Below are 26,590 nucleotides of genomic sequence, written 5' to 3'. Positions count from 1 at the left end.
CATTTGTCACACCCAGGTGAGTGGATCCAGCAGAGAGTTTTAATGCTCAGCTCCAGCTCTGGTTTGGGGCTGGTTTTGGTTCATGCTGCAGATGCTGAGGTGTGTGGAGGGCCAGGAGAGCTCTGGAAGCACCTGAAGCCTTTGGCCAGTGCAGCAGGGATTTGAGAGCAAGGCTCTGCCTCTCATTATGTGCTACAAGCTGTCTGTGAATTAAAGACTCGCAGGGGCTGGTATCATCCCAGAGGAGGAAGATTTTAAGGAAAAAACCAAAAGGTCTTGTATTTCACAGTGTAACATAACCTGTCATTAACTTGTGGCCTGCTCGGGAGCACTTGGTGTGTGATGGAGGGGTGTGACCCCCAGGGATGGGCTGGGAATAAATCACTGGAGCATGTCATTTTGGTTTCTGCAGTGAGGATCTCTGTCCAGCTGAAAGCCAGTTTCATTTCTTGGTGGTCTGTAATGAGAGTAGCATTTTGTGCTGGAAGATTTTCTTTCTCCTCCAGAAGCCCCTTATTGAGCCATTGGCTCCTAAAGAAGACGGGTGGTTATTTCAGGAGCAGAATGGAAACAGCTATTGGAAAAGTTTTTCATTTTCAAAATCTACCCAAAGTGTTGATCATGGGAAGCCCTGCTTTTACCACATCCTTTCAGAATTGAGTACTGAAGCTATAAAGGATGCAGCTTTTGTGTAGTAGTTTTTAAAAAACTAGTCTTCCACAAGGGTTTCCTTTGCTGCTGCCTCATCGCTGAGACTGATAACGCAAGGTCTTATCAAGAGTTACTGCTGTGGCATGGTAGGACAGCCAGGCCTTTCCTTCCTTCCCTGTGGCCTGGAGATGCAGGAGTATGAAAGATTTAGCCCCCAAGGGACCCTCGCAGCAGCTGTGTTTCTGCATAGACTGTCACTTGGTGACACGAGACATTGCGAATGTCTCTGCATCAGCACATCCTAAAAAGGGCTGTGCAGTGTGCTGGCTGCACCTCCACACCTTGTGTGGCTGTACAAACAGATCCTGTTGGTAAATTCCTGGGGGAAGTGTGTGAGAGCGAGCACGAGTGAGCCTTTTGAGTAGAAGAAGGAGAGAAGGAGATGAAGTTGTCAGATCCTTTTCCCTGCAAATGAAAATCAGCTCACGGTGTTGACACATACTGCGTCCTGCCTGTTTCCCTTTAGGAGTTTTATCACCACTCATCATTACGATCTCCATAATTTCTACTACCTGGGTTTTGGAAAAAATGAAGCTTTGGAAATCCAAGGCAAAATACTGCTGGGGAATGGCTTTGTAGTGTGAGCAAGCAGGGCAGGCTGGGCGGGAGGAGAGGCTGCTCTCGAGGGTGAGCCAGAGCACAGACCACCCAGCACGGGCAGGAGCTGGCTCTGTCCTGCACGGGGCTCCTGCTGCTCCCGGGGTGCAGCTCTGCCCGTGCTGCTCCCGGGGTGCAGCTCTGCTCCTGCTGCTCCCGGGGTGCAGCTCTGCTCCTGCTGGGCTCCCGGGGTGCAGCTCTGCTCCTGCTGCTCCCGGGGTGCAGCTCTGCTCCTGCTGGGCTCCCGGGGTGCAGCTCTGCTCCTGCTGCTCCCGGGGTGCAGCTCTGCTCCTGCTGCTCCCGGGGTGCAGCTCTGCTCCTGCTGCTCCCGGGGTGCAGCTCTGCTCCTGCTGGGCTCCCGGGGTGCAGCACTGCTCCTGCTGGGCTCCCGGGGTGCAGCTCTGCTGCTGCTGGGCTCCCGGGGTGCAGCTCTGCTCCTGCTGCTCCCGGGGTGCAGCACTGCTCCTGCTGCTCCCGGGGTGCAGCACTGCCCGGGGCTGCTCCACCTGCACCCGCCTGGCTCCACACCAAAAACAGCAAAGGACTCAGAGCACCTCGGGCCGGAGTTACGCAAAAGCAAAATTAAGCTCAGCTGATGTTCCTACACTTGCTCCTGCTCTCCAGCCCAGGATCTCAATTTTTAATGATGGAAAGTCAAGAAAAAAAAAAAATCCAGATCATTTTACAACCTGCTGAAGAGCTCATGTGATTTTCTTTTGTAGAGAAATCTTTCATTGACATGGGATGGAGAAAGAGAGAGGCCATGGGGGAATTGTGCTTTTCCTCACCCTAACCCTGTAATTTCCAGCCTGGGATTAAACTGTTTTCTTCTGCATTTGAAACAGAAGGTGTTTAAAGACCATTTTTACATGGTATCTTCATAGGCCCATCAGCTCCCTGAGTGTCCTGGTATGTGGGACTGCATTCATCTGAAGGAGGATCTGCTTCCTTCCATAGGGAAAGAGCCCTTGCACATTTACAAACAAGAGATAAAATATGCCCAGAAATAGAGCCAAAGGTAAAGAAAAAGAACAACAAAAATTTAATTTTCTTAAATAGCTGTATTGTTCTAATGACAAACTGTTGCTTTTACGAGTTGAGCATATTCTGCTGGAGTGGTAGGAGTTAGCAATACTTCTCCATAACTGAGACTATTCTATTATCTCTAGCTTTCAAAACATTTTTTGTCCTTTATTCTTAATTTTGAGTATTTTGAGTCTTTAAATAATAAGATCACTGACTTTCTCTTATTATTTTTCTTTTTTTCCCCTTTTTTACTTTTCCATTTCTTTTGAAAAGAACACTCATCCCCCAAAAGGTTTGAGTAGCAAATGTTAATTCTTGCTACCTGGCCTTATGTGAAAATGTCAATAACTTGATATCAGGCTCAGCACTTTGATGACAAGCAGTGCCAGGCTGGGACCCTGCTCAGCTCCTGGCCTCTTGCAAAGCCCTGGGCCTGCAGCTCCTCTTCTCTTTCATCTCCTCAGCTGCCAAACCTCAGCCCTCCTGTGCAGGGCCCAGGGCCCCTCAGATGCTCTGGGTGCTCATCCTGTCCTGCACCTACGTGCAGCAAGCAGCTCCTCCAGCCTCCCCACTGATCTCATTAAAGCTCTGGTTCTAGCAGTTGGGGATTTGTAATTTTTCTTTTTTGTTTTGTTGTTGCTGCTACTGCTGGCTTTCTGCATCACCACTCATTCTTATAATTAAAGTGACAGCTCTTGAACTGGTGTGTCAAAACAGCATGATTTAGTCAGAAAAGTGCCGGGAAGATCATCTCTAGTCAGACAGCAGTGATTCATGTTTAAGCAGGTACAGGTGAACCCCAGTGCTGCTGGTGCCTGGAGAAGCTTCCCCAAGGACAGGGTGCTGGCAGCAGCTTGCACACCTGGGCCCCACTGCCTGGGTTTGTGATGGAAGCTGTTAACACACGGTTTGTGCTTGTGGCAGGGCTGCAGCTGGACGACTCTGAGCCTTAGCAAAGCTTTTCAGACTGATTTTCTAGAAGCTGTAAGGAAAAAGCCAAAAAAGAAATGTAAAGGAAATTATTTTGGTCTGAAAATCAGTTGATATTTCCAGGTTGGCTGGAAATTCCTTGTTTCCAGAAGTCCCAGCTCTGTTCCCTGGTCTCTTGGCGTCACAAACCATGTATGCTAATCCTGAAGGAATCTCAGTGCAGAAATCTCAAGTGTGGGTGACGTTTGCAGCCCCAGGAATGTGCATTTTCCCTGTGGTGTGTGGGGCAAGAGGGACACAGGGCTGGGCAAGCATCCTGAGAGCTTCTGACTCTGCTTGCTCCTGAAGCTGAATCTTGGTCAAGTTCTCACCCTTCCTCCTGCTCTTTCTGCTCTGTGCTCTGCTGGCTGGAGTGCACGGGGCTGCAGACACCACAGTGCATTACATTTCTATCTGTGTGCCATCTCTTTGTGTAAGGTGCCCTGTGGCTCCTGACAGCTCCACTTGGGGAGGCCTTTACATCAACCCTGCTCACGACGGCTGTTCTCCAGCATCCTGCTCTGTAGGATGCAAGCAGCATGCTGGATTAATGGCAGTATTTTTATATTGCCTTAAATAAACTTCCATTCTTGACCAGAGAGTTTTACTTCATTACAGGGGAATGTTAAATGCAGTATTTATCTGCAGAGCTATGCAATCTTACAATAACAACATTTGATGCTGCTTAGATTAAAAGGCTCTGGTTTCAAGGGCAGAAAGGATTTCTAGCTGGAAGGAACCAGCCCTTCTGTGCTTAGGTGCCACACAGCAGGAGCCTGAGCTTCCAGTTCATTTTCCAGGACGGTTTCTAAGGCTGAAGTCGCTGACCTTTGTGCGAGGATCACCGGAGTGACAGACTGGTGCTGGTGCAGCAGGCACCTCCTGAGCTGCTCCTGCTTCTGAGACAATTCCTCTCCACGCTAGGGACAGTATCTTTGATTTCAGACTTGTGACCTGAGCTGAGGAAGAGGCGAGTGGGGCGTGCAGCTCCGTGCACGTGTGCTGCCCTGTGAAGGTCACTGACTTGGGGTTTGCTCCTCAGGTGCAGCAGCTGGGACAGTGCAGTGGCTGCAGGAGTGGCTTTGGGCAGCCTAAGTGCTGCCAGGATGGAGGTGAATATACATAACACAGCTGTGAATTGCTCAAAGATCTCAGTGGGAGAGGAGAGAAAAGGGGGTGGCCAGGATGCCTTTTTCTCCCGTGCTCTCATACAGTGGAAAGCTGATGACTGGGAGCTATTGAAATGCTTATAATTGTCTCATTAGAGACAGAAAATGTAATTAAAAGGGATAGCAATCTCTCTGCAAATTCCAAACATTGCAGTCTATCTTTGAAAGCAATTTTGGCTATTAGCACAGGTGGTAAAGTCCCAGCAATTGAACCTAATCTAATTGCTGTGTCAAACCACTAAGGAGAAAAAGTGAGCTCCCCTCCAGATGCCACAGACACATCTGCTGCGTGGGGAGGGGGCAGAGCAGCCCAGGGGGGCACAGCACCCCAAGGAAGAGCAGAGGGCCCTGTGTGTGCCAGGGGCTCTGCAGGAGCAGCCCCAGCAGGGCTCGGTGCAGATGGCACCGAGAGCACTCACTGAGCTGGGCATGAGCTCGGCCAAGGCTCTCAGACTGAAACCAAATCACACACACATTTTTCAGGTTCTGCTTACATGGTGAAGTTTCAATTCCTCATCCCAGGAAAAAGAGCATTGCTTAATTTTGTCAGCAAAGGTGAGATGTGTGTGGTGGGCCAGCTGGGCAGAAGCTCCCGCTCTCACGGTCTGGCCCCTTCCCTTCTGCAGCCAGGAGAGCCTGGAGAGCTGGGCCCCTCCTGTGCAGAGCCAGGGCTGTGCAGTCAGTTCAGAGCTTTTGGTGCTCTTCACCACTTTCAGAAAGGCCTTCAATTCTCCAGAGCCTTACAGAGATTACGAGAAAATTAGTTTTGTATTTCTCAGACATTATGAGAAATATTTGACTGAAATGTTTGGCACGTGGAGCTTGACTTCAACACCTCATTTCCTTTGAGAGAAAATCTACAAAACTCTGCTCTCGCTCTCTCATTCAGTTCCAGGTATTGCTTTCCTTCTGGGACCAAAAAGAGGAAAAAAATCGTCCTGGGTCTTCCTTACCCCATGAAAAATGGGGCTGTAAGGATGACTGGGGTGGAAGCAGCCGCTCTCCCCGCGTGCCCTGGCTGGTGCAGCCGTGTCTCTGCTGGAGCCTCCCTGCTCCAGCCCGTCCTTGTGTTTCACCTGCAGCCCTGCTGGTGCTGCTCCAGCAGCCACCGCTGACATGTCCTGCTGCTCCCCTGCCAGGTGGGGCCCCGAAAACCACGAGTAAAGAATGAGGGCTGGTGGAAGGGACATCTTATGGTAGCTGGGGGCTCACCTGCGTCTCCTCGGTCTCTGAGGGCTCCTGCCTCAGCCTTGCAGCCTGGAGAGCGCTGAGGAGATGGAGAGGAAGCGATCCGCAGGGAAAGTAAAACAGCTGATTTTTTGTTTCATTTCCCAAGAAATAAGAGAAGATTTTTGCAGCTAATGAATTATTTCTGAAAACACTAGTATGAGCTGCAGGCAACATTAGCTTCAAGTTTCCCAATGAGCAAGAATCACTTATGTACCATTTTAAAATTCTAATGTATTTTCATTTGCTGTAGCTCAACTCTAACATGACTGGAGGTCTGGAAAGAGGCCAGAAGAAGTTGCCATGTTTCCAACAGATTACTGTCTCCCCAGATGAAGCAGTGGAAAGCAGTTCCTGGATCCTATTGAAGCCTGGGGCTACCAATTATCTCAGCAGAGAGGCTCCAGAGCCCTTTGTTAGCTGGGGATGGGCGATTTCAACTCAGCAGAAAAATTGGTTGTGTCAGAGGTTAAATAACTCTGCTGCTGCTTAAAACCAGGTTTGCTCTGGACTTCAGAGGCACTGGGGTTTCTGCCTCCTTTTCAAAGAAATCCTATGGCAAATCTGGAGGCAAAGCCCAGCCAGGAATGTGGGCTGGAATGCAGTGACCCAGCAGCTCATGATCCCCTCCCTGCCCAGGCTTTGGGGTCCCACCTCCCACCCAGAGCTGAGGCTGGGGCACAGGGACGAGGGAAGGTGCTGCTCTGGCAGAGTCTCCAGGGTTGGGTGGCTTGCCGTGGCCCTGCTCAGTGACTGAGGGATGCATCATCTGAGAGAAAAAGAGGAACAGATGGCAGAGGGAGTTACAGTGGGAGGAAAACCCAATTAGAAGTCCCAGCATGGTTTGTGTTGGGGATATGGATCTTATACCTTAAGTAACAGCCAGGAAAGGAGAGATACCAGGCTTTGTCACCCATGGTGGAGAAAATTCTTGTTCCAGGCAGAGAATGATATGAAAAAAACTTTGGTAAATCTTCTGGGAGGTTCTTCTCTGAAGGGAGAGTGAGTGAGGGAGATACACAACAGGAGAGACAGACTTAATATGTCCGGTGTGTGGGCTCAGTATTCCAGCAGAGGTTTTTTAGCTTCCCCCTCCTGGAAGAATGTTTAATAGCTAAAACAGCAGCCTGAGATTTGGAAGTCTGGGGAATATCCCAGGTATTCCCAGGGAATACCCCAGGGAATATTCCCAGCCCCTCCTGGCATAAGTACCTTGGCATCAGCCTTGGAGGGGGTCACTTGCACCCTGTTTTGGCCATCCAGAATTAATTAATTTTCAGAAGCAGAGAGCATTCCACGACCTGGGCTTGGGCAGTGGCACCTCTCAGCCTCAGCTGTTGTAAAACCCCTCATTGCCAAGACAGATGTGCAGGTGATGTGCAGGTGTTGTGCAGGTGAAGCTGTGCAGGTGAAGCTGTGCAGGTGATTCTCTGCAGGTGATGCTGTGCAGGTGAACTGTTCCTGGGAGGGCAAGGAACAGGGTATGTGTTCTGGAAGCAGGATGAGGAACAGGGATTGGGCAAGAAAGAGTGAGAGATTTCTGGTTTTATTCTCTAATAAAAGGTCTACAGAAGAAATAAAACCAATAATTCCTGTGTAACACAAGATAAGGGAAGATTAATGTATTTTTGCTCATTCTTTCTCACTCTGTGGCTTTTTTTTTCCCATTAAATTATATTTCTACCTGGTGCCACACTCTTAATTACCTTGCTGAATACACCACGTGGGTCTCAGATCACTGTCTGACGCTGACAAATTATTGCAGTGCAGCAGGCGTGTGTTTCCTGCGGGGTGCTCAGGAGCAGAGGGTCACAGCCAAGCACAGCAGCAGAGCTCAGGCGTTCCCAGCCCCGGGCTAATGACCGCAGAAACTCACCAAAGCAGCCCTGGGGGAAAGGTCTGCCCGTCCTCAAAGCTTTCTGCTCCCTACAGAGCACTCCTAGAAATGCTGGTGGGTGAGTTTATTCTGGAATTTAGGAGAGTGTCAGTTGCACAAACTTTTCCTCACGTAGGCATATATTAATAAAGCTGCAACACAGTATGGGGTCTTGCTGTCCTGGAAATCCTCTTTAAATACCTCAGTGTCAATAAAATCTTCCTGCAGCTCGGGTTATGGCCCAGCACATCCCATCTCAGCTTCCACCCATCCACCCTGACACCAGAATAGCAGAAGTATTTAGTTGGGAAACAGGCACTTACAAAATCCTTCCCTCACTTTCTCTTCGTTTCTGTTACGTAAATTCTGTATTTCCTGGAATAGAGGCTCTGAACTGCTGAACTCCGTCTGAAAGCAACCCAGATAACGAGCTCATTTACATTAATAAGAAATCAACTGTTCCTTTTTGCTGGATTCCCAGGGGAGCAGCTGGTGGTCTGCTTTTTCCATGCAGCCATTCTCCTCCACACTGAAATGCCTCAGAAGTATTTGTTTGTCTGAAAATGTTACTGGAAACCAAAACAGCTGATGTGAAAAACAAACAGAGAAAGCCATGGATAGTTCTGGTCAATTAGACCTTCGGAAAGCGGTGAAACACTTTGTATATTTATTGGTAGCTGTGTTCAAGCCTCATGGCTCTTAATTTACACTTTCTCATGCCTGGATCAATCTTCATCCCACTGTCCCAAGCACTTGCCTCTCCACTGTTCAGGACAGTGCTAAAAGCTGCATCACTGTGTGGTTCATTTTAAGACTAATCATCATCAAGGCATGAAAACAGCATTTTACATTATGTAATTTTGGGTTTGCACATAGACCAATTCATTTTAGCTTCAATTATTACTGACCATGTCTGCTTGCATTAGAAAAATGGTACTGGGTATAGCAAAGTGTAAACTTTTTTTTTTTTTAAATTTAAATCTATTTTCTATTGATTTATATATCTATAGATAGGTATCTATAAAACAAATAGATATATAAATAAATGTATATAGATCTATATATACAAATAAAAGGATAAAATTCTAAAAAATTCTATTAGCAACGTGGGTAATTGTTTAATTATATAAGGATTAAAGTCAATGATGCAGCGTTGCACCTATTTGCTTTTATTTTTCAGGACTCAGGTTAATTCTCAATACTTGTGTTTCCAGCCAGAAACCACAAACTTTCACTGCTGTGACGCATCAGCCTCAGCTTGTGCCTGGATGGTTGAAAATGATACTCTGGGGCAAAGTTACCTCTAAATGCTCTTGCTTGCTGAATAATAATGATGTTGCATCTCTTAGGAGCCCAGTTTCCTTACAGAAAGTAGGAAGGAAGGTAAGTAAGTAGAAGGAGGCCGTATGGAAGAATCTAATTCATATTTTATAAATCCCTTGTAAATTATTCATATTATTACTTTCTCTTCTGAAATGATCAAAATGTATTGAAAAGCTGACTCTTTCTTCATGTTTATATGTGCTGAAATGCCTAAAGATCCTCTTTGGGTTTGTTTCCTCAGGATGAGGTTAGGTGGGAGTGGAAGCATCCCTGGGGAGGGCAGTGACATCCCAGAGAGGGCTGTGCTGCACTTCCTGCATGCCAAGCTGAGCCCTGGAGAAGCTCTGCTGGGCTCACTGAAGCCAGGATCAGAAGAAGCCGGTTCAGAGCCCTTGGCTGGGCCCCAGCAGGGCCTGGGGAGCTGCTGGGACTCAGAGCCCGGTCCTGGGAGTGCCCTCCCTCGCCAGGGGGTTTTGTTTGATCGTCCTTTGGGATCGCCCTTTGGGATCACCATTGGGATCACCATTTGGGATCACCATTGGGATCACCATTTGGGATCACCATTGGGATCACCATTGGGATCACCATTGGAATCACCATTTGGGATCACCATTTGGGATCACCATTGGGATCGCCCTTTGGGATCGCCCTTTGGGATCCCATTTGGGATCACCATTGGGATCACCATTGGAATCACCATTTGGGATCACCATTTGGGATCACCATTGGGATCACCATTGGGATCACCCTTTGGGATCGCCCTTTGGGATTGCCATTGGGATCGCCCTTTGGGATCGCCATTGGGATCACCATTGGGATCTCCCTTTGGGATCGCCCTTTGGGATCGCCCTTTGGGACTGCTGGCTGGCTCGGTGTGACACAGCATCACCCTGCTCTGGGGGCTCAAACAGCAGATATTGTGGGCTTGTAGGTGCTTTAGAGGATGGTGTGCAACAAAAAACAAAAAGCTTCCTAGCTCAACCTAAATAAGAACAACACAGGAAAATCCATTCGGGGGTAAGGAAGAGCTGGTGAGGTTATTTCTGACAGAGCCAGAGAGAACAGGTACCTGGGGGTGTGGGCTGGAGCAGGAGAGGAGTGAGATTTTTGGCCAGTACATGTGACCATGAAACAGAGCAATAAAGGCTTCAGGTTTTTCCATTCCTTTTTATTTATTTCTGTAGGCTGTAGTAAGGGACCATTGCTTTAAAACCCTTAGACATTTGGACATATTTTACAAGACAGAACAGTTTCTGAATGTCACACATTGATCACAGTTTCATACTATTACATGCATATAAAGACACGGATTTTTTTTAATAATTTGTTTTACAGAAACAACTGGAGAGGTCAATAAACTTCAACAAAGAATGACTAAATCAAAGTTACAAAAAAATGTAAGACTCTAAGTACACTAGTATATGGCTAATGTTGCTGTAATCACCCCAAAGTGCCAGGGCATTGAAACATTTCTTAAAAGGGAAGAAAACATCTGCTGGTGCATTGGACCAACATAATTGAGTGAATTCCACTATAACCCAACGAAGAGGTTGTGCAAGACATGCAGGATCTGCTGGGCAGAGCACTGCCCTCCTCACGGCCACGCTGAGCTGGGCTCCCCATTGATTCCCCATTGCCCAGGTTAAAAAATAACTGTGCAAGGCAATGGAGAAACCGGCCCTAGGATGCCCTTTAGGGGCACAGTCAGGTTCAGTTTCCAGCTATAAAAGCAATTTGATCTAAATGTACCAGCAGAGCCACAGGAAACAGATTTTCCAGTTTTTATTTGCCATTCAGTATCACTTTCTGTTTTAAAAGGACACCCAGAGCTCTCCTGTGGCAGTGAGGACGGGTGCCTGTGGCTGCCCTTTGGGGATGTCCCCGGGCAGCCTTTGCCAGGTCCTGGGGTTTTGGGGGGACCTGGGCTGGTCCCGGCTCGGGGGCGGCGCTGAGCAGCGCCGATGCCAACGCTTCCTCCCTGTTCAAAACTGCTTCACTGGCCTGGCGAGAGAGCAGGAGTCTGCTGAGGGAAGTGGGGTGTGTTTTGTAACGCTAATCTAGTTGGAAAGCGAGTTTGGTCGGTAGCTGTGGCTGGCCTTTCTGAGTACGGTACCATGGCTTCAAAATTGGAAGTAAAATGGAGATGCTGCTCCCCCACCCTCCCCCCAAACACAGCAGTGGGGAATGGTTCAATGCAAAAGTCATTTTCTACACTGACCACCAAAAAGCCAGAGTGGGGAAAGAAAGTGTTCCTCACAAGCCAACAAAACTGACATAAACAAAACAAATCCCAGGGGTTGTGGGAGCCAACGTGTGGTGAACAGTATGTGGAGGCAGTAAAACATAACAGGAAGAAGAGTCATAAATGGCAGAGCTCCTAAATGAAAAATACAGAGTAGAGAAGAACGGATGAATGTTGTTAAATGCAGATTACCAGAGGGCCAGGGGCTGTGCCACAATTCACAGTGACCGTGGCCCATCTCTGGCAGTGTCCCCCAGCTCCAGCAAGGGCTGAGGGCAGAGAGCGCTGACCTGGGGCTGGGGTCCTGCTGAGGGACAGACACCTGCTCCCCCTGCCTCCACCAGCCAGCTGCCAGCCCACGGGCAGCGAGCTGCGGGGAGGGATGCTCAGCCACGCCTGCGGCCGCTGCCACCCTCTTGCCTGGAGGATTCCCCCTTCCCAGGCTTTCACTGACCTGCCCTGCTTCCCATTCCCTCACCCCGCTGGTTTCCAAGGAGGTGCCGTGGGCAGACACCTCCAGCCCTCAGGTCAGACAAAGCTATTCATTTTCCATTAGCTTTTAGAGATATGGGTCCAAATTCTTTACTGATCTAAAGGGGGCACAGCTCCATTGGCCTCAATGGGCTTTAACTTACAGCAGCAAATAATTTGGCATTTCATACAAATTTGGCTCCCTGGCTTTCATGAGGCTCTAGTTTTGAGGGGTCTTTGCATGGAGTTCAGCCTTATTATTAATTTTTGAAGGTAGTGTCACGGCAGTCTTGGAAAGACCCCTTTAAAAATAAAGGCTAATCCTTGTTCAGTCCTACAGAGCTTCAACAGTATTACTTCTAGTTAAATGGAAGAAGGAAGGTTTTGCTTTCTCTTCTAAACCTCTAAGACTGAAAACTTCTTGTGCAATGAAGCCAGAATCAAGCAAAGCAAAATTGAGAGTAGTATTTACAGATATGAACACTTGTGGCACCCAACCATTGGTGTCAAAGGACACTTATTGTGGCTTAGGTAACACCAGCAACGAACGGGATACACATCCTGGATGCAGAATTTCCATTTTCCTAAGGTTTCCTTTGCCTGGCCAAGACAAAGTTTCAGTGCAAGAGCCTAAATGTGACCAGCATGGGGTGTGGGATGCAGGCTGGAAAATAAACACTTCTTCTCCAAAGGGCTGGGTGGTGTTTGGGCCGCTCCTGTCCCGGCGCGGGAGGGCAAAGGGAAGAGTGGTCTGACGAGAACCTTCCCGTGGTTTTGTTGGCTGCGCTCTGACAAACCTGCTGACATGGAAGGTGCCTTTTGAAGGGATTAATGTGATCGCTGACAATAGATATGGCAGCCTATTGCATTAATTGTTTCCCAGGAAAGTAAAATCCCACTCGACTTTAATACCTTCGTTTGTGAACAGGCTGATAATCACACGTTAAACTGCGTCTGCTGGTTATTCCTTTCACTTGAGGGATACTTTCTGAATCACACACCTTTCCAAACTACATCTGTTTCAGGTTTATTGGCTATTACAGTTGACACGTAAGAAAAGCTCATAAACAAACAAAGGAAATGGAACCAAAACTCCATCTTTGGCAAAAGCTTGGTCACTGACCAAACTGCTGGGCTGGATCAGAAGGAAATGTCTGTGCAGAGCTAGAGTGGCTCTGAAGCTCTTCATCCTGCTGAACTTCAGCAGGCCATGAGATAGCTTCAGGATGAACATTTATCTCATGGGCTTTTCACTAAATTCCTCTGAATATAGCTGTGAGTTCAGCTACAAAGAGCAAAGAAATCGTTACATAAGCAGGAATATGGACAGATTTTACCATAATTAATCAAAATCTGGTCCCTTTCTGAATGTTTATGTTTCTCATTCCTCCACAATTTTTTCTCATTTCCTGATTTTCTCTGGGACCAAAAATAAAAATTCCAAAACCCAGGGGGAAATGAAGGTCCGTTTGTGAACAGGCCTTGCCGATAATCACACGTTAAACTGCATCTGCTGGTTATTCCTTTCACTTGAGGGATACTTTCTGAATCACACACCTTTCCAAACTACATCTGTTTCAGGTTTATTGGCTATTACAGTTGACACGTAAGAAAAGCTCATAAACAAACAAAGGAAATGGAACCAAAACTCCATCTTTGGCAAAAGCTTGGTCACTGACCAAACTGCTGGGCTGGATCAGAAGGAAATGTCTGTGCAGAGCTAGAGTGGCTCTGAAGCTCTTCATCCTGCTGAACTTCAGCAGGCCATGAGATAGCTTCAGGATGAACATTTATCTCATGGGCTTTTCACTAAATTCCTCTGAATATAGCTGTGAGTTCAGCTACAAAGAGCAAAGAAATCGTTACATAAGCAGGAATATGGACAGATTTTACCATAATTAATCAAAATCTGGTCCCTTTCTGAATGTTTATGTTTCTCATTCCTCCACAATTTTTTCTCATTTCCTGATTTTCTCTGGGACCAAAAATAAAAATTCCAAAACCCAGGGGGAAATGAAGGTCTGGACACTTCTGTTTTAATCCAGGAAAAACTTCTCTGAAGGTGCCTGAGCATTGTCAGGTCACTGCCTTGAGTGAGAGCCTAGACTTCGATGTTTAGCCCAACTCCATCACGTCACTATTAGGACAATTAGATTCAAAACCTGTCTCTTCTTTCTGTTTTCAGCTTAATTGATGTAAGTCTGGAGAAAGTGCAGTTGGGTGACCTTTCCTCTGCTGTCACCAAGGGCAGTCTGGCCTGCTCCACGCTTCTCAGCAGGAACATCTCAGTTCCCACAGCCAGTCCCTGGTTAAAGTACCACAAACAGGAAATACGAAAACATGACAACATCAGACAAACCCCATGACCCTTCACAGATGCACTTCCAGGAGGAATGTTGCAGGTGTTCATCAGAAAAAAAGAAAATAACAAGAACAAAAAGGTTGGGGGATCAGCTGTGTAAATGAACACTGAGGGAGCATCTAATATATTATTCTGTAATACAAAAAGAAGAAATCTGACTTGATTGCCCTATTATAAATTTGCTAAAAATACAGTTATATATTTATATTTTATATATATATATATATATATATATAATTTTTTTAAATCTGAACAGAAAAATAGACTACTCTGGAATGCACGAAAGTCACATGACTTTCCCATACATCAGATGCTTATAGAGCCAACACAATGGCAAGCAGGAGGTACAGAGGTGACTAGAACATCTGTACTTTATTCGAGAACCATTTAAAGCCATATTCTCCCCAGTGGGTGCCCCGGATCACGCAGAATGGCTGGCCCAGCGGAGGGGCTGACCCGAGCCCGGGCAGCCCCGGTGGGAACGGCAGGGAATGCCTCCCGGAGCCTCCTGCTTCCCCAGGGCTGTTCCAGGACGAGGGGCTCTCTGGAGCTCACCAGCAGAGAGAACCTGGCTTTGCAAACCTCGACTTTGCCATGAGTTTTACATAACCCCGTTATTTACTATAAACTGTACCGGCCATAATTCTGTCAAGACATAAATATACAGTAGGTACAAATATTAACAATACATTACAGTTTTACAGAGGAGAATACTGTTTTCCTTAGAAATGTGTTTCTCATTAGCTGCAAGGGAAGAAAAGGCTACAGTTATCACAGCCATAGTTGCCAAACAGCCTGACCGCCTCCGAGGTGTTCCTCACGACTCGCCCAGGCAGGTATTCCCGACACACGGCGCGTTCAGGAGGGGAATGTGCGTTCCACGGATCTCTTTTCCTCTCTCTTGCCTTTCTTTTTTTTTTTTCCTTTCTTCTACCTTTTTTTGACTCTCAAACTGTTGAGAAAAATGTGGATTTCACAGGAGACTCTTTTGTTTTGGGTTGGGATTTTTTTTTTTCCGTAAGTGTGCTTAGGTGAAGTTTTTAAGAAAAGGCACTGAGAAATCTACTGCAAAGTCACTGCTTTTTTCCTCTGTTCAAGGCTAAAACTCAAAGAATCTTTAGCTTCCTGGTTAAGAAAACTGCACCCTCTCCTTCCACATATATATATGTATATGTACACATATATATATGTGTGTGTGTGTGTGTGTGTGTGTTCTATACATGTATTTGTAGGTATGTGTTAAAAGTGATGCTGATGGCGTAAGACACAAGCAAGTGCAGACATCACACGTCCAGAGAGTCCTTGCAGGCATGATGTCTTCTGCAGCAGCAGGTGGGGCTCTGTCAGCTTGCTTGCTACTTGGTGCACAGCACATTTGCAGACCTGAATGCCAAATATCAGTGGTTGAACCACGCCCTTCAGCTCGCTGCCAGAGATGCTGCCTGTTTTCCCCAACCACTATGAACTTTGGGAAAATGAATCAAACAAACAAAAATTAGATTGTCCTTCTAGGATCTATAGGGTTTGGTGAGCATTATGTTTTCCAAGCACTGCCTTTCCTTTGCAATGAGATTTAGCCTAGCACAGCTTTAGGTTAGAGTAGATTTCCCAGTGCTTACATCATATATATGTGTATTATGCACACACACACATATATAGATACTTCATAGTCAGACTTTATTTCATTAAAATAAATTAAACATACTTCCTTTTTAATTGGGCACAAAATGAGAGCTACATCTTTGTACACAAATAAGAAAGAAATGCTCTTCAAGCATATTATATGCTTAATTTTAAATTATTTGCTTTCTATAAGAAATCGATAGGACTTTGGCTATTCAGACTTAAAAGGAAGATTTTTTAAATGGTACTTTTGAATTTGACTTTCAAAAGTGACTCAATAAAATGCTACTTTAAAGGTAGGACTAAATAGATGACATAAGGTGTGTGTCATGAGCGATCACGCAAGGCAGACAGAGGGCCTTTGGTTACAAGGAGAGTTGCACCAGTTGACTATCAGATAAAAAAAATGATAGAATTGTTGATTTATACATTTTTGTCAGTGCCATCTATAAACCAAATACATCAATTTGGATGACAGTGTGGTAAATACTACACTATATGGCTATATTTAAATACGTTCACTTTCGTGACATGTAAAATATGACTTTTTTTTCCACATGAAAGCATCAGTTCTAAAAATATTTAACTTGGAAATCACTATTACTTTATTTAAAAAAAAAATCCCTGATTTTTCTTCTTTTTACATTTGTGCTGATGGCAGACATGACTGATCACTGAAACACAGAGATTATATTATGACTGTTCTCTTTCAGGTTTCTTGTTGCCGCTCTGCGGCCTCAGAAAGCCACAGAATAAATCAGTATTTAAAGCTTATCTGCTGGAAAGTTACTTTTCACTTTTTCGCGACGACTCAATCTGCTCCAGTATCTCAGCAACACGTCGGTTCCTCTAAGTACACTTTGTATTTCCCCGGCCCAGCCTGCCCGCCCGGCGGAGCGGCGCTCGGGCTGCGGGAGCGAGCGGGGCCGGAAAGCGGCCGGGGCTCAAAGCCTGCAGGGACAGGGCTGTGCCCGCTCCTGCAGGGATAGAGCTGTGCCCGCATTCTGCCGGGATAGAGCTGTGCCTGCATCCTGCCGGGATAGAGCTGTGTTCGCTCCTGCAGGGACAGGGCTGTGCTCGCTCCTTCAGGGATAGAGCTGTGCCCGCTCCTGCAGGGACAGGGCTGTGCCCGCTCCTGCAGGGATAGAGCTGTGCTCCTATCCTGCAGGGGATAGAGCTGTGTTCGCTCCTGCAGGGATAGAGCTGTGCTCCCATCCTGCAGGGACAGGGCTGTGTTCGCTCCTGCAGGGACAGAGCTGTGCCCGCATCCTGCAGGGACAGGGCTGTGCTCCTATCCTTCAGGGACAGGGCTGTGCCGGCTCCTGCAGGGACAGAGCTGTGCCCGCATCCTGCCGGGATAGAGCTGTGTTCGCTCCTGCAGGGATAGAGCTGTGCTCCCATCCTGCCGGGACAGCCCGGGCTGTGCTCGCTCCTGCCAGCCTCGCCCTGCCGGGACAGCCGGGCTCCGAGCGGCTCCCTCGGCGGAGCGGAGCCGCCACCGCGCCGCGGGCACAGCTCGGTGCCGAGGAGCCGCCGGGCAGAGCCATCCTCACAGCCCGCCCTGGCTCCTGAACAGAAATGTGCTTATTGCTTTTGTCCGTACATGCTGCATTCACTATTCCGGGTTACAGACAGTGCTGCACGGCCGGGACGGACACGCGGCTACATTCAGGACTAACCAACACTTGTTTTTCACAATAGGAAGGAACGAAACGCAGCGGACTCGAGCGGCTTCGGGGGTCTTCCTCCCACGTGTGCCCCTCTGCTCCCACGTCCCGTGTCTCGGCTCACGCCCGGACCCGCTGCCTGCAGATGCTACACCCGGCAGGACCTCCGGTCGGGTCAGGAAACGCTCAGTGACGGAGTCATTTACAACGGAGTTTTACAGTAGGAACAGAGAACAACATAAAGGGTTACCATCACAGTTATCACAGGACGAGTTGTGACTTGCTACAGGCTTGTAACAAATCACAGTCACAACAAGAGGCACAAATTAAAGTAGTGCTTGTTTAAAGTGCTTGATTGTTACACTCTGCTATCCTACTCCAGCATTGCAACAACGACAACAAAAAGTCAACATAAAGTGCTTTTCCCCCCACCCCGAGATTAAAAACCAAAGACAAATTATTTCCTACGCAATTTGACATGACTTTATTGAAACAATAGTATTTTAAAAACCTAGGCTGGTGGCTGCTAGTTCTGTTCACTTAAAATGGTCAGATCTCTTTTTTTCCCCCCCTTTCCTCTTTATCTTCTTGTTTCATTTAAAAATGACTGGATGTTACTAAAACGTCAGGCCTGATTCTCCTGCCTCTCGCAGCTGCTTCGTGCCACGGCCCTGCAGGAGCCTCTCCTGGCGAGAGGGAGCACAGCCAGGCCTGGGACGGGTCACTAACGAATCCCTCTTTTTGCATATTTATGTAACACTTGCATATCTTTCACTGCGCTGCTTGGGCGCAAAAAGCTTCGGACCAACCTGCTCCTCTCCCGGCCGGGGCCCGGCAGTGCTCGGCACGGCTCCTCCCGGGTGGGCACGGCTCAGCCCCGGTGGGCCCCGGGTGGGCACGGCTCCTCCCGGGTGGGCACGGCTCGTCCCGGGCGGGCACGGCTTGTCCCGGGTTGGCACGGCTCTTCCCGGGCGGGCACGGCTCGTCCCGGGTTGGCACGGCTCAGCCCCGGTGGGCCCCGGGCGGGCACGGCTCAGCCCCGGTGGGCCCCGGGCGGGCACGGCTCCTCCCGGGTTGGCACGGCTCAGCCCCGGTGGGCCCCGGGCGGGCACGGCCGCGCTGCCCCGGGTCTCCTGCTTCTGCATGGCTCCTCCGCCTTGCCGGGCCACGCGTGGCCCCGGGGCAGCCAGCGGCTTCTGGCAGAGGGCAAGTGCCAGTCTCACTGTGTCCTAGGGCATGTTGGGAGTCAGATACAAGTGGTGCAACTCACCCTGCTAGTATTTCAAAAGAAAATATCGGGTCCTACAGGATATCAGATTGTTAAACACACAAAGAGCATTTCAAGAATTGGTTTCTCTAGACCATTAATTGTTTCAAATGCTTTTCGCTTGGATTTTCCAATAATGCAAGTGTTCCCTGTTACCTTTGAACATAATATCCATCAGAGAAAGCTGTAGATGGGGAACCGCTGCCCTGAAGCAGTGAGCATTGTGTTTTTGGAAGCTTTATACCAACCCCAGCAATTTATTCCAGAGTTCAAATCTGGCTGCCTTGGCATCCTTTATGGAACTAATGCAAATCAGATGTTAATATTTCCAAAAGGAGCTCTAGCGTTCAAGGGCAATGGATGGATATTTGGTCACATTGGCTTCACTGGACAACATGAAAGGAGATCAATGTGTGATCATGATTTGCAATCATTTTTTTGACTGATGTGGGCAATGTCTTTAGAGTTGTTTCAGAGAAGGACATTTTCACAAACCCACACTGGACCTCCCCCAGACTTTTAGAAACAGGTGGCTTGTTTCAGCCAAGTTCATGCCATGCAGAAGCTCTTTTGTTTGTGTTGACTGTGAAGATATTCCTTTAAACTCTCAGTAAGTTCTTTCAGACCCCACCTCAGATGCTTTGATCATGTGTGTTAGCATGTCCTCCACTGCCTGGTAATACATGGACTTCTGGGGAAATGTGATTTTCTAGTCTGACAGTCTCCTGATTGCCCTGGGTTCTTCCAGTGATACCTTCCATAGAGTAAATGCAGTTCTGCCCTATCAGCTTAGGGGAGGTGGGTAAAGCAGCAGCTTCTAGATGGTTCTTCTCTGTTCTATAAACATGGTCCTTTTGCTTTAGATAGCCACTGCTTGCAACATTGTACTTGGGACTCACATTTCCAGGCGGGCTTGAGTCATACATCAGCTGACCTTCATCGTCAGTGTCAGCATCGATGTATTTGTGTATGCCAGCATCGTGGAAGTTGAAAGCTACGGCTGCCTGGGACTCGGGTGACTTTGGGGGGGTTCTTGCACTTGCAGTTGTGTAGATCGAGGTTTCCGGGCTCATGAGAGACCTGTCAGAGAGTAAGGAAGTATCTGTGGCAGCAGCAGCAGCTCCCCGGCTCTTGAGAGGGTCTGGATATGTTCTCAGTACATTTGATGCTGGTACTAATGTGCTGGTGTCCTCTTCCATGAAGTTGACTTTCAGAGATCTTAGTTTTAAAGGGTTACTGGCCTTTATGGAGCTTTTGGGACTGTCAATGAAGAAAGCAGAGCGGTGGCTGCTCTCGGAGCTTGGGTTCACTTCCACGTACCTGGCAGAGCTCCCCTCCGGCCTGCCCTGCTCCTGGACGAGGCCGAGGCCCCCCTTGCAGGGCAGGGCAGTGAGCGGGCTGTGCGGGAACCGCGCGGGGTCGGGGAACTCGGCGGCGCAGCTGATGAAGCTGTCGATGCTGGACATGCTCCGCATGTCCACGATCCCGTCCGTGCGAGTCGCCAGCAGCGGCACCATGGGGCCAGGAAGGGTTTCCATTTCTAGCTCTTCCTTCTGCTTTCCAGCTTGGCTGGACTCTTTAGTGATAAGGTTTGGCTGGGACTGAGTCTTTGCCATTTTGTTGTACATGTCCTCGAGCTGTTGGACATTCAGGTGCTGGGGACTTGAGGATGACCTGGCTTTTTCTGGAGATCCTTGTTCCTTAGTTTCAAAAGATTTACTAGAACTAGTTTCAGAGAGTGTTCTCTTGGTCCATTTCCATTTGCTTGGAGATAAATGATTGTCCTGCACTTTATCCTTTTTGGCTATGCTTTCTCCATTCTTTTCAACCACAATGTCCATGAGTTCTATGCTACGGGCAAATGCATCCTTCATGTTCATGGAAACAATACTGCCATTTCTTTTTGCTCTTTCAAGAGCTTCCCTGCGCTTAATGGCTTTCTCCTGCCTCTTCTGCTCTTTGTAAAACTCTGAGAAGTTATTGACAATAATTGGGATGGGAAGAGCTATCACCAGCACACCAGCGATGCAGCACAGTCCTCCTACTATTTTACCCAAAAGAGTTTTGGGGTAAATGTCTCCATAGCCTACTGTTGTCATGGTGATTGTTGCCCACCAGAAAGAAGCTGGGATGCTCTTGAATTTTGTATCATCCTCATCCTTTTCTGCAAAAAACACTAAACTGGAGAAGATCATAATGCCCATAGCCAGAAACAAGATGAGTAATCCAAGTTCATTGTAACTCCTCCTCAGTGTAAACCCCAAGGACTGTAAACCCGTTGAGTGCCGGGCGAGTTTTAGAATCCGGAGTATCCTCATAATCCGAAATATTTGGACCACTCTTCGTACATTTTGGAACTGAAGTACACTTTTATTGGATTCTGTGAGGAAGATAGTAACATAGTAGGGTAAGATGGCCAGCAAATCTATAGCATTCAGCGGGCCTTTGAAAAACTTCCATTTCTTAGGGGAGGAGAGGAAGCGCAGGAGGTATTCCATTGTAAACCACGCAATGCACACTGCTTCCACGTGGGCCAGCTGGGGGTTGTCTGTGGTCTGCCCGAATTCATCCACGCCTTGTAGCTCAGGAAGTGTATTAAGGGACAAGGCAATTGTAGATAGTACAATAAACATGATGGAAATGATTGCCAAAATCTGGAAAGGAAAGAGAAGACAGTGAGTTAATCTCAGAGTACACGATGCTGTCTCTTGCTGCCGTTAACGCATGGCTGTATTTTCACTCACACTTTGCAAGACCCGTTTTGCTCAGTACACAGAAGTCAGACAACCAATGCATCCTGAGCTGAGTTTATTTTGGAAGCAGCTTTAGGTATGGCAGTTGCATGAAGGAGACAAAGCCTCTACTTCAACTCCTGTGCTTCCATCTCCGTGCAGTCAAGGAGCACGTAAGGAACAGCTAGGATGCCAGGAGGGCTGTGAAGCAGCAGGAGATTTTGATTAAGTACTAATTAGGTGCCCAACAAGGCCCATCTGGACAACAAACTCTGAAATTTAAGCAAGAAGGAATGCAATTGTGAATACATGATTTGATCAGAGTGATGTCCTCCATTTAATGAACGGTTACTGCTGTAATTTGGGGTGCTGATGGCTAATTACAGAGATGTGTGTACAATTCTACTACATAAGCATACAAATAATACACTCTTGTTTAATGACTCATCTCTAATTCGATTCTTGACGGTTGTGAAAAACATGAAAACTTCACCAAGCTTTCTAAGCCATTTTGGAGGAGAGAGCAAAAATCTGAGCAAATCAAATTGGACAACGCTGAGACAGCCAAGGCAGGGCAGGGCCAGCCACTGGGGGCCTCACTCATCTCAAACTCAAGAGAATAAAATGTAAGTCAAGTGTCTCATGGTGAAGTGTGGGGAAATTTAGACGTTAATTACTTCTTCATGGTGGCTTGTTTCAAAAGACCCTCTCCAGAGACCAGGCACTACCCCCGAGAAGCAGAGAGCCTGATTTGCTTTCCTAGAGGCTCTTTTGGTGGTTTTGCTGTCACCTCTTTGTTTACAACCCACATTTCTGAATACGTTTGGGATATTTGCAATGGTAATTTCAATTAGTTTTGCTTGGCTTTATCTCTGCCCACTATACTCAGAAGGGCTTATTTGTAGGCTTAGATGTGTGTACCTGTTGGGTTTTATCTCCTTCACTTTCAGTGTAAAGATTAACACTCCATCTTTATGCAGTGAATGGCATCCAGCAGCAGTAATTGGTGTCAAACCTCCTGTTTCCTTTGATATACCTTCCTGCTTTTAAGATCAAGGCAATGCCAGATGAATATAAATAAATAAACTAGGAGATCTAAGGGTAAAATATGATTTTGCTTTAGGAGATTTAGCCACAAAGCTAAGCAATAAACAGACATTTATCATTTCTCCCACAAGTTGCAGCAAGATGTCACTTGTGCTCCCAAGACACAGATTTTCTCCCTTACTCATCTACTGCAACCACATCTTTGGGAATCTTCTTAGGCTAAGAAAAACTTCTAAATGTGAGTTGATTGTCCTCAGTTATTCAAGACTTTTCAACTGGAAAGTGCATAAAATTGAGATGGAGTATCTCCAGCAGGGTTTAGAAGATCCTTCTCCTTCTGTAAGAGGTACCTTGTCCTGGTAGCATCTACCATCCACTAAAAGCCACCCACGGAGCAGCTGTGCACACTAAACTGGATCCAGCTGCTGCTGTCAGGCTTTAGCACTGTTCAGTGGCACAGGGCTCTGTCCCAAAGTATTTACAGTCTGGGATTTCAGATTATAGAAATCACCATCTGTCTCTCTAATAAGGTTTCCCATCTTGGCTGTACTGAACCTCTAGCTTGGCAGCTCTTGTATTTTCCACTGTCAGTAACGAGAGACAGAAAGTGGAGGGAAGACATTTACACTCCCAGGGAGGCCTCTAGGGATGTTCTGCATCACAGGCAGCCCTTTCATTCCACTCCTGGCCTTTCCTCCTGCCTTTTCTCTTCCAGGTTCACTTCCCTTTGACAAGAAAAGCCAGTGGGACTGATTTTGACTTGAGCAGAAACAATCCCTCTGCACTGCATGAGGCTCCAGCTCTTACAAAACTGGGAATCTTTTTTCCAGTCACTGTAAAAAAGCACCTGTGGTCCCTGTTCCAGAGCACTGGCCCCAAATCTCACTGCTTCCCCATCTGCTCACAGCTGCATGAAACAGAAGGAAGCATGGGACAGGGCTCCTCCTGTGGCACTGATCTCCGTGGTTCCTTAAAAGGCATTAATCACAGCCTTGTGCTCGTGAAGCTTTGGCTGGGCAATCAAAGAGCTGAGGCTGAAGGGGCTCAGGCACAGGAAGGGCCCTGGAGCTCAGGCTTGGACTGGCAGAAGGAGCAGGGACAGGAAAGTTCAGCCTGTGAGAGCGTGTGAGTGCTGCTGGAGCGCCCGTGTTCCCGCTGAAGGAGCCAGCTGTCCCTGTCCCAGCTCTGGTGTGTGCTGCTCACTGGGACTGGGAAGGCACCTCCAGCACCCCTGCACAGCATCCAGAGCTGCTGGCTTGCGTGTCCTATAAAATGCATGACTAAAATTGGAAAAGCTTGCAGCCTGAAATTCAGAAGCAGAGGGAAAAAATCAGGAGTCACCAAGAGCGAAAATGAGTGACGTGAGCACACCTTTGTGACGGGGCAGGTGAGGCTCCCTGCACTGTGGAGCCACAGGGATGGGTGAGCAGGGCTCTCCAGCGTGCCACGCCGGCCCCACGTGAGCTGAGGGCAGGAGCCCAGCAGAGCAGCACAGACACTGCTGCAGCTGCTCCTCAAGCTGACAGGGCAAGGCTGGATCTTCCCCACACGACTTCCAGGCCATTTCCACTAACAGCTTGCATGACAGGAGCTCTGCAGTCCCTTCCCCTTTGCTTCTCTGTATTTACTCCTGCATTTTGCCTGTAGCAGCACACCGTAAATTGTGAAAATCCCCTCAGGTACTTTGCCAGGTTGCTTGCAGAAGGTGTTGGAAGGAGTCCTAATGATGGCCTGGCTTGTGGTGCAAGTCTCAGTATGGGCAGCATTTCAGGAAAAAGCTTCTCCTCCACTAAATCAGCTGTTTCACAAAGGTTTTGGTGGAGTGAATCCCTGGATTGCTGCTATGGCTCCCTTGTGGAAGCTAAATAACCCAAGAACAGGCAGGGCAGGGTTTTGGATGAATTTAAAGCAGTTGCCTCGAAGTGATTAGCATGATTGTACATACACACTGGTTATTACACATGCAAATGAGACAAGCAAGCTGATTTTGGGAGCAAGTGTAGCCAGTTTGTGCAACTGCTGTTTCCTGAGGCAAGATGGATGTGCCACGCTGGCACGCCTTTAATCCCCACCTCCTCCAAAATCCCCCAAAACCCGCAGGCCACCTCCACCCGGCACCTTTCAGGAACAAGCAGCTGCCCTGGCCTGACCCTGCTTGCTGGGCGAGAGTGGCCCCAGAGGCTGCTCCTTTGTGATGGCAAGGTCTGTGCTCCTCCCTGGGGAACAGGGCAGGAGTTTCCCCCTCTGTCCTGGCAGGAGCAGCCTGTGCTCACCCTGCGCAGGTGGCACGGGGAGGGGGAGCTCCAGGCACCGACCCAGCTCTGAGGTTTGGTGATATTTATTGCTGGGTTGTTTTCTTTGCTCTGCTAAAAACCCTAGCAGAGATAAAGGCATAAGACAGGAGACTTTCAAGGCCATTAAAATTTATGAGAACTGGCTGTCCCAATCCCATAGATGGCTCTAAAATCTCAGGGTAAGCATCTGAGATCTCTCTGCTCGTGGCAACATGCCCTATACTTTTTCTGTCTTCATACTCAGTAATGAAGCTGATATAGCAAGGAGAAGGGGTGGTGTGTGGGAGAGAGGAGGAGGGTGTTTGAATATAGATTCGATATTCTTGGAAATACGATGAGGAAATTGTTATGTAATCAAGAAGTTCAATAATGGTTTTGTCTAATGTGCTTTTTTAGCTCCACCAAGGCCTGCAGAATAAATCTGGCACCAGGACCAGGTTTCATTCATATGCTCCATTTACCAAGGGATTTTTCCTGCAGCCCCTCTGCTTTCCCAAGCTGCAATTCACTTTGAGTCAGACTGTCCAGCTCCATCCTGCCACGCCTATGCCAGCCTCTGTCTCCCCAGGCTCTGAGAAACAGAGCACAGTGTATTTTGAGCAAATCCCACGTGCTGCACAGTGCAGAAACAGATGGAGAGTTCCTTAGTCTCCTCCCTACTTGATTCTGCACAGGAATAACATCTCCTGCTCGCAGCAGCTATACATGTCTGTGGTATTTATTGACAGGGACTTGTTTTAGGAAACATCTCTTCACTAGAAAATGCCTAATTATTCATAAACTGAAAGAGTTTGCAGAACACAGTCACTTCTGATGTCAAGATTCTGACCTCTGGGCTTGGAGGATGTCTTTTCTAGAAAATGCTGAAGCCATAATGAAGGGTAACACTTGCTTCTTGCACCAGGGCAAGCTGAGGCCAGAGTGGGGCTATGCTTGCAAGGGAAGCACAGAGAACCTTTAATCCGCTTTTTTCACGTGGAAGGATGTCAAGATGTAAGACCTTGAATCTCCAAACCCCTTTAGTCCTGCTGGTTCCTGCTCAGGGGTTTTCCCTGAGCTGGCACTTTAGATGCCCCCGCGGGGTCCCTGGGACCCCCGTGCTCTGGGGGCCTGCACACACAGCTCAGCCCCTGAGTGCCCCGGGCACCGAGCACACCGTGCAGGAAGGCAAACCCTGCTCTGCCCTGCAGGCCCTGCTGCACAGCAGGACACCCCCTAAACCCGAGGCAGGATAAAGTCACTTGTGTTTTGCTTTGGAAACATACGAGATCTTAATTTTGACATTTGCCTGGAAAAGCCAAGATTGAATAATGTCTAATTATTTGATTTCAATTACAGCTGTAATAAGTTTATCTGTTGAGAGAGTAAGTCTATTTAGTTTAAAAGAGGATACTTCTGCTGATTCTGTGCCAATGCTTTGTTTGCCCACAGACACGCAGAGAGCTGCAGCTTCAGCTGCTGCTGACTAAGGTACAGTGGGCAGGGTCGCCTTCAGGCAGAGCTGGCTCTAAACCCTTTAATACTCTTAAGAACATGTTTAGTTGTCAGAGAGCTATCAAACCCCATTAAATGATAAATGTGTCAGTCTTCTTTCAGAGCAAAGCCCAGATGTAAATGGTGCGCTGGAGAAGAAAATTATAGATGAATGAATACACTGAAAAGGCAAACTTGAAAAACATACACTGCCTTTAGACATCAGCACAGTGACAGTTCTCAGGAGAGGATGAGAGGGAAGCATCTGTCCTATTTCTGCTGCTGCTAGCATGGGGGAAGCCAAAAAAGAAAACAAACGAATGGCACACGGAAGCTGAAGTTTCCCGTTTTTGTCCCGGCCGTGCCTTGTGCCCGGATGATGCAATCCCAGCGAGCAGCACTGCGGGGAGACATCCAGCCCCCAGCCCTGGCCAGAGCAGGAGTGTGCCCTCCCTGCTGCCCTCCGGGCACAGCCGGCTCCCCTCGGGCTGCCCCCAGCCCTCCGGCCGGGATG

General features: G+C 47.9%; 1 protein-coding gene across 1 annotated transcript in view; it reads right to left on the bottom strand.

Moving 5' to 3' along the window:
- Positions 1-18,219: 18,219 nt before the first annotated feature.
- The window catches only part of KCNB1 (potassium voltage-gated channel subfamily B member 1), a 105,621-nt gene continuing 97,250 nt past the window's right edge, over positions 18,220-26,590 (bottom strand). The window contains exon 3 of the mRNA XM_041478589.1: positions 18,220-21,184. Coding sequence (XP_041334523.1) covers positions 19,163-21,184 — 2,022 coding nt within the window. The 3' untranslated portion in view covers positions 18,220-19,162. The remainder of the gene's footprint in view (positions 21,185-26,590) is intronic.

Source organism: Pyrgilauda ruficollis, unplaced genomic scaffold, assembly GCF_017590135.1.
Source record: "Pyrgilauda ruficollis isolate IOZ18807 unplaced genomic scaffold, ASM1759013v1 scaffold45, whole genome shotgun sequence".
Lineage (NCBI taxonomy): Eukaryota > Metazoa > Chordata > Aves > Passeriformes > Passeridae > Pyrgilauda > Pyrgilauda ruficollis.
This window is presented reverse-complemented; position numbering and strand designations above follow the sequence as displayed.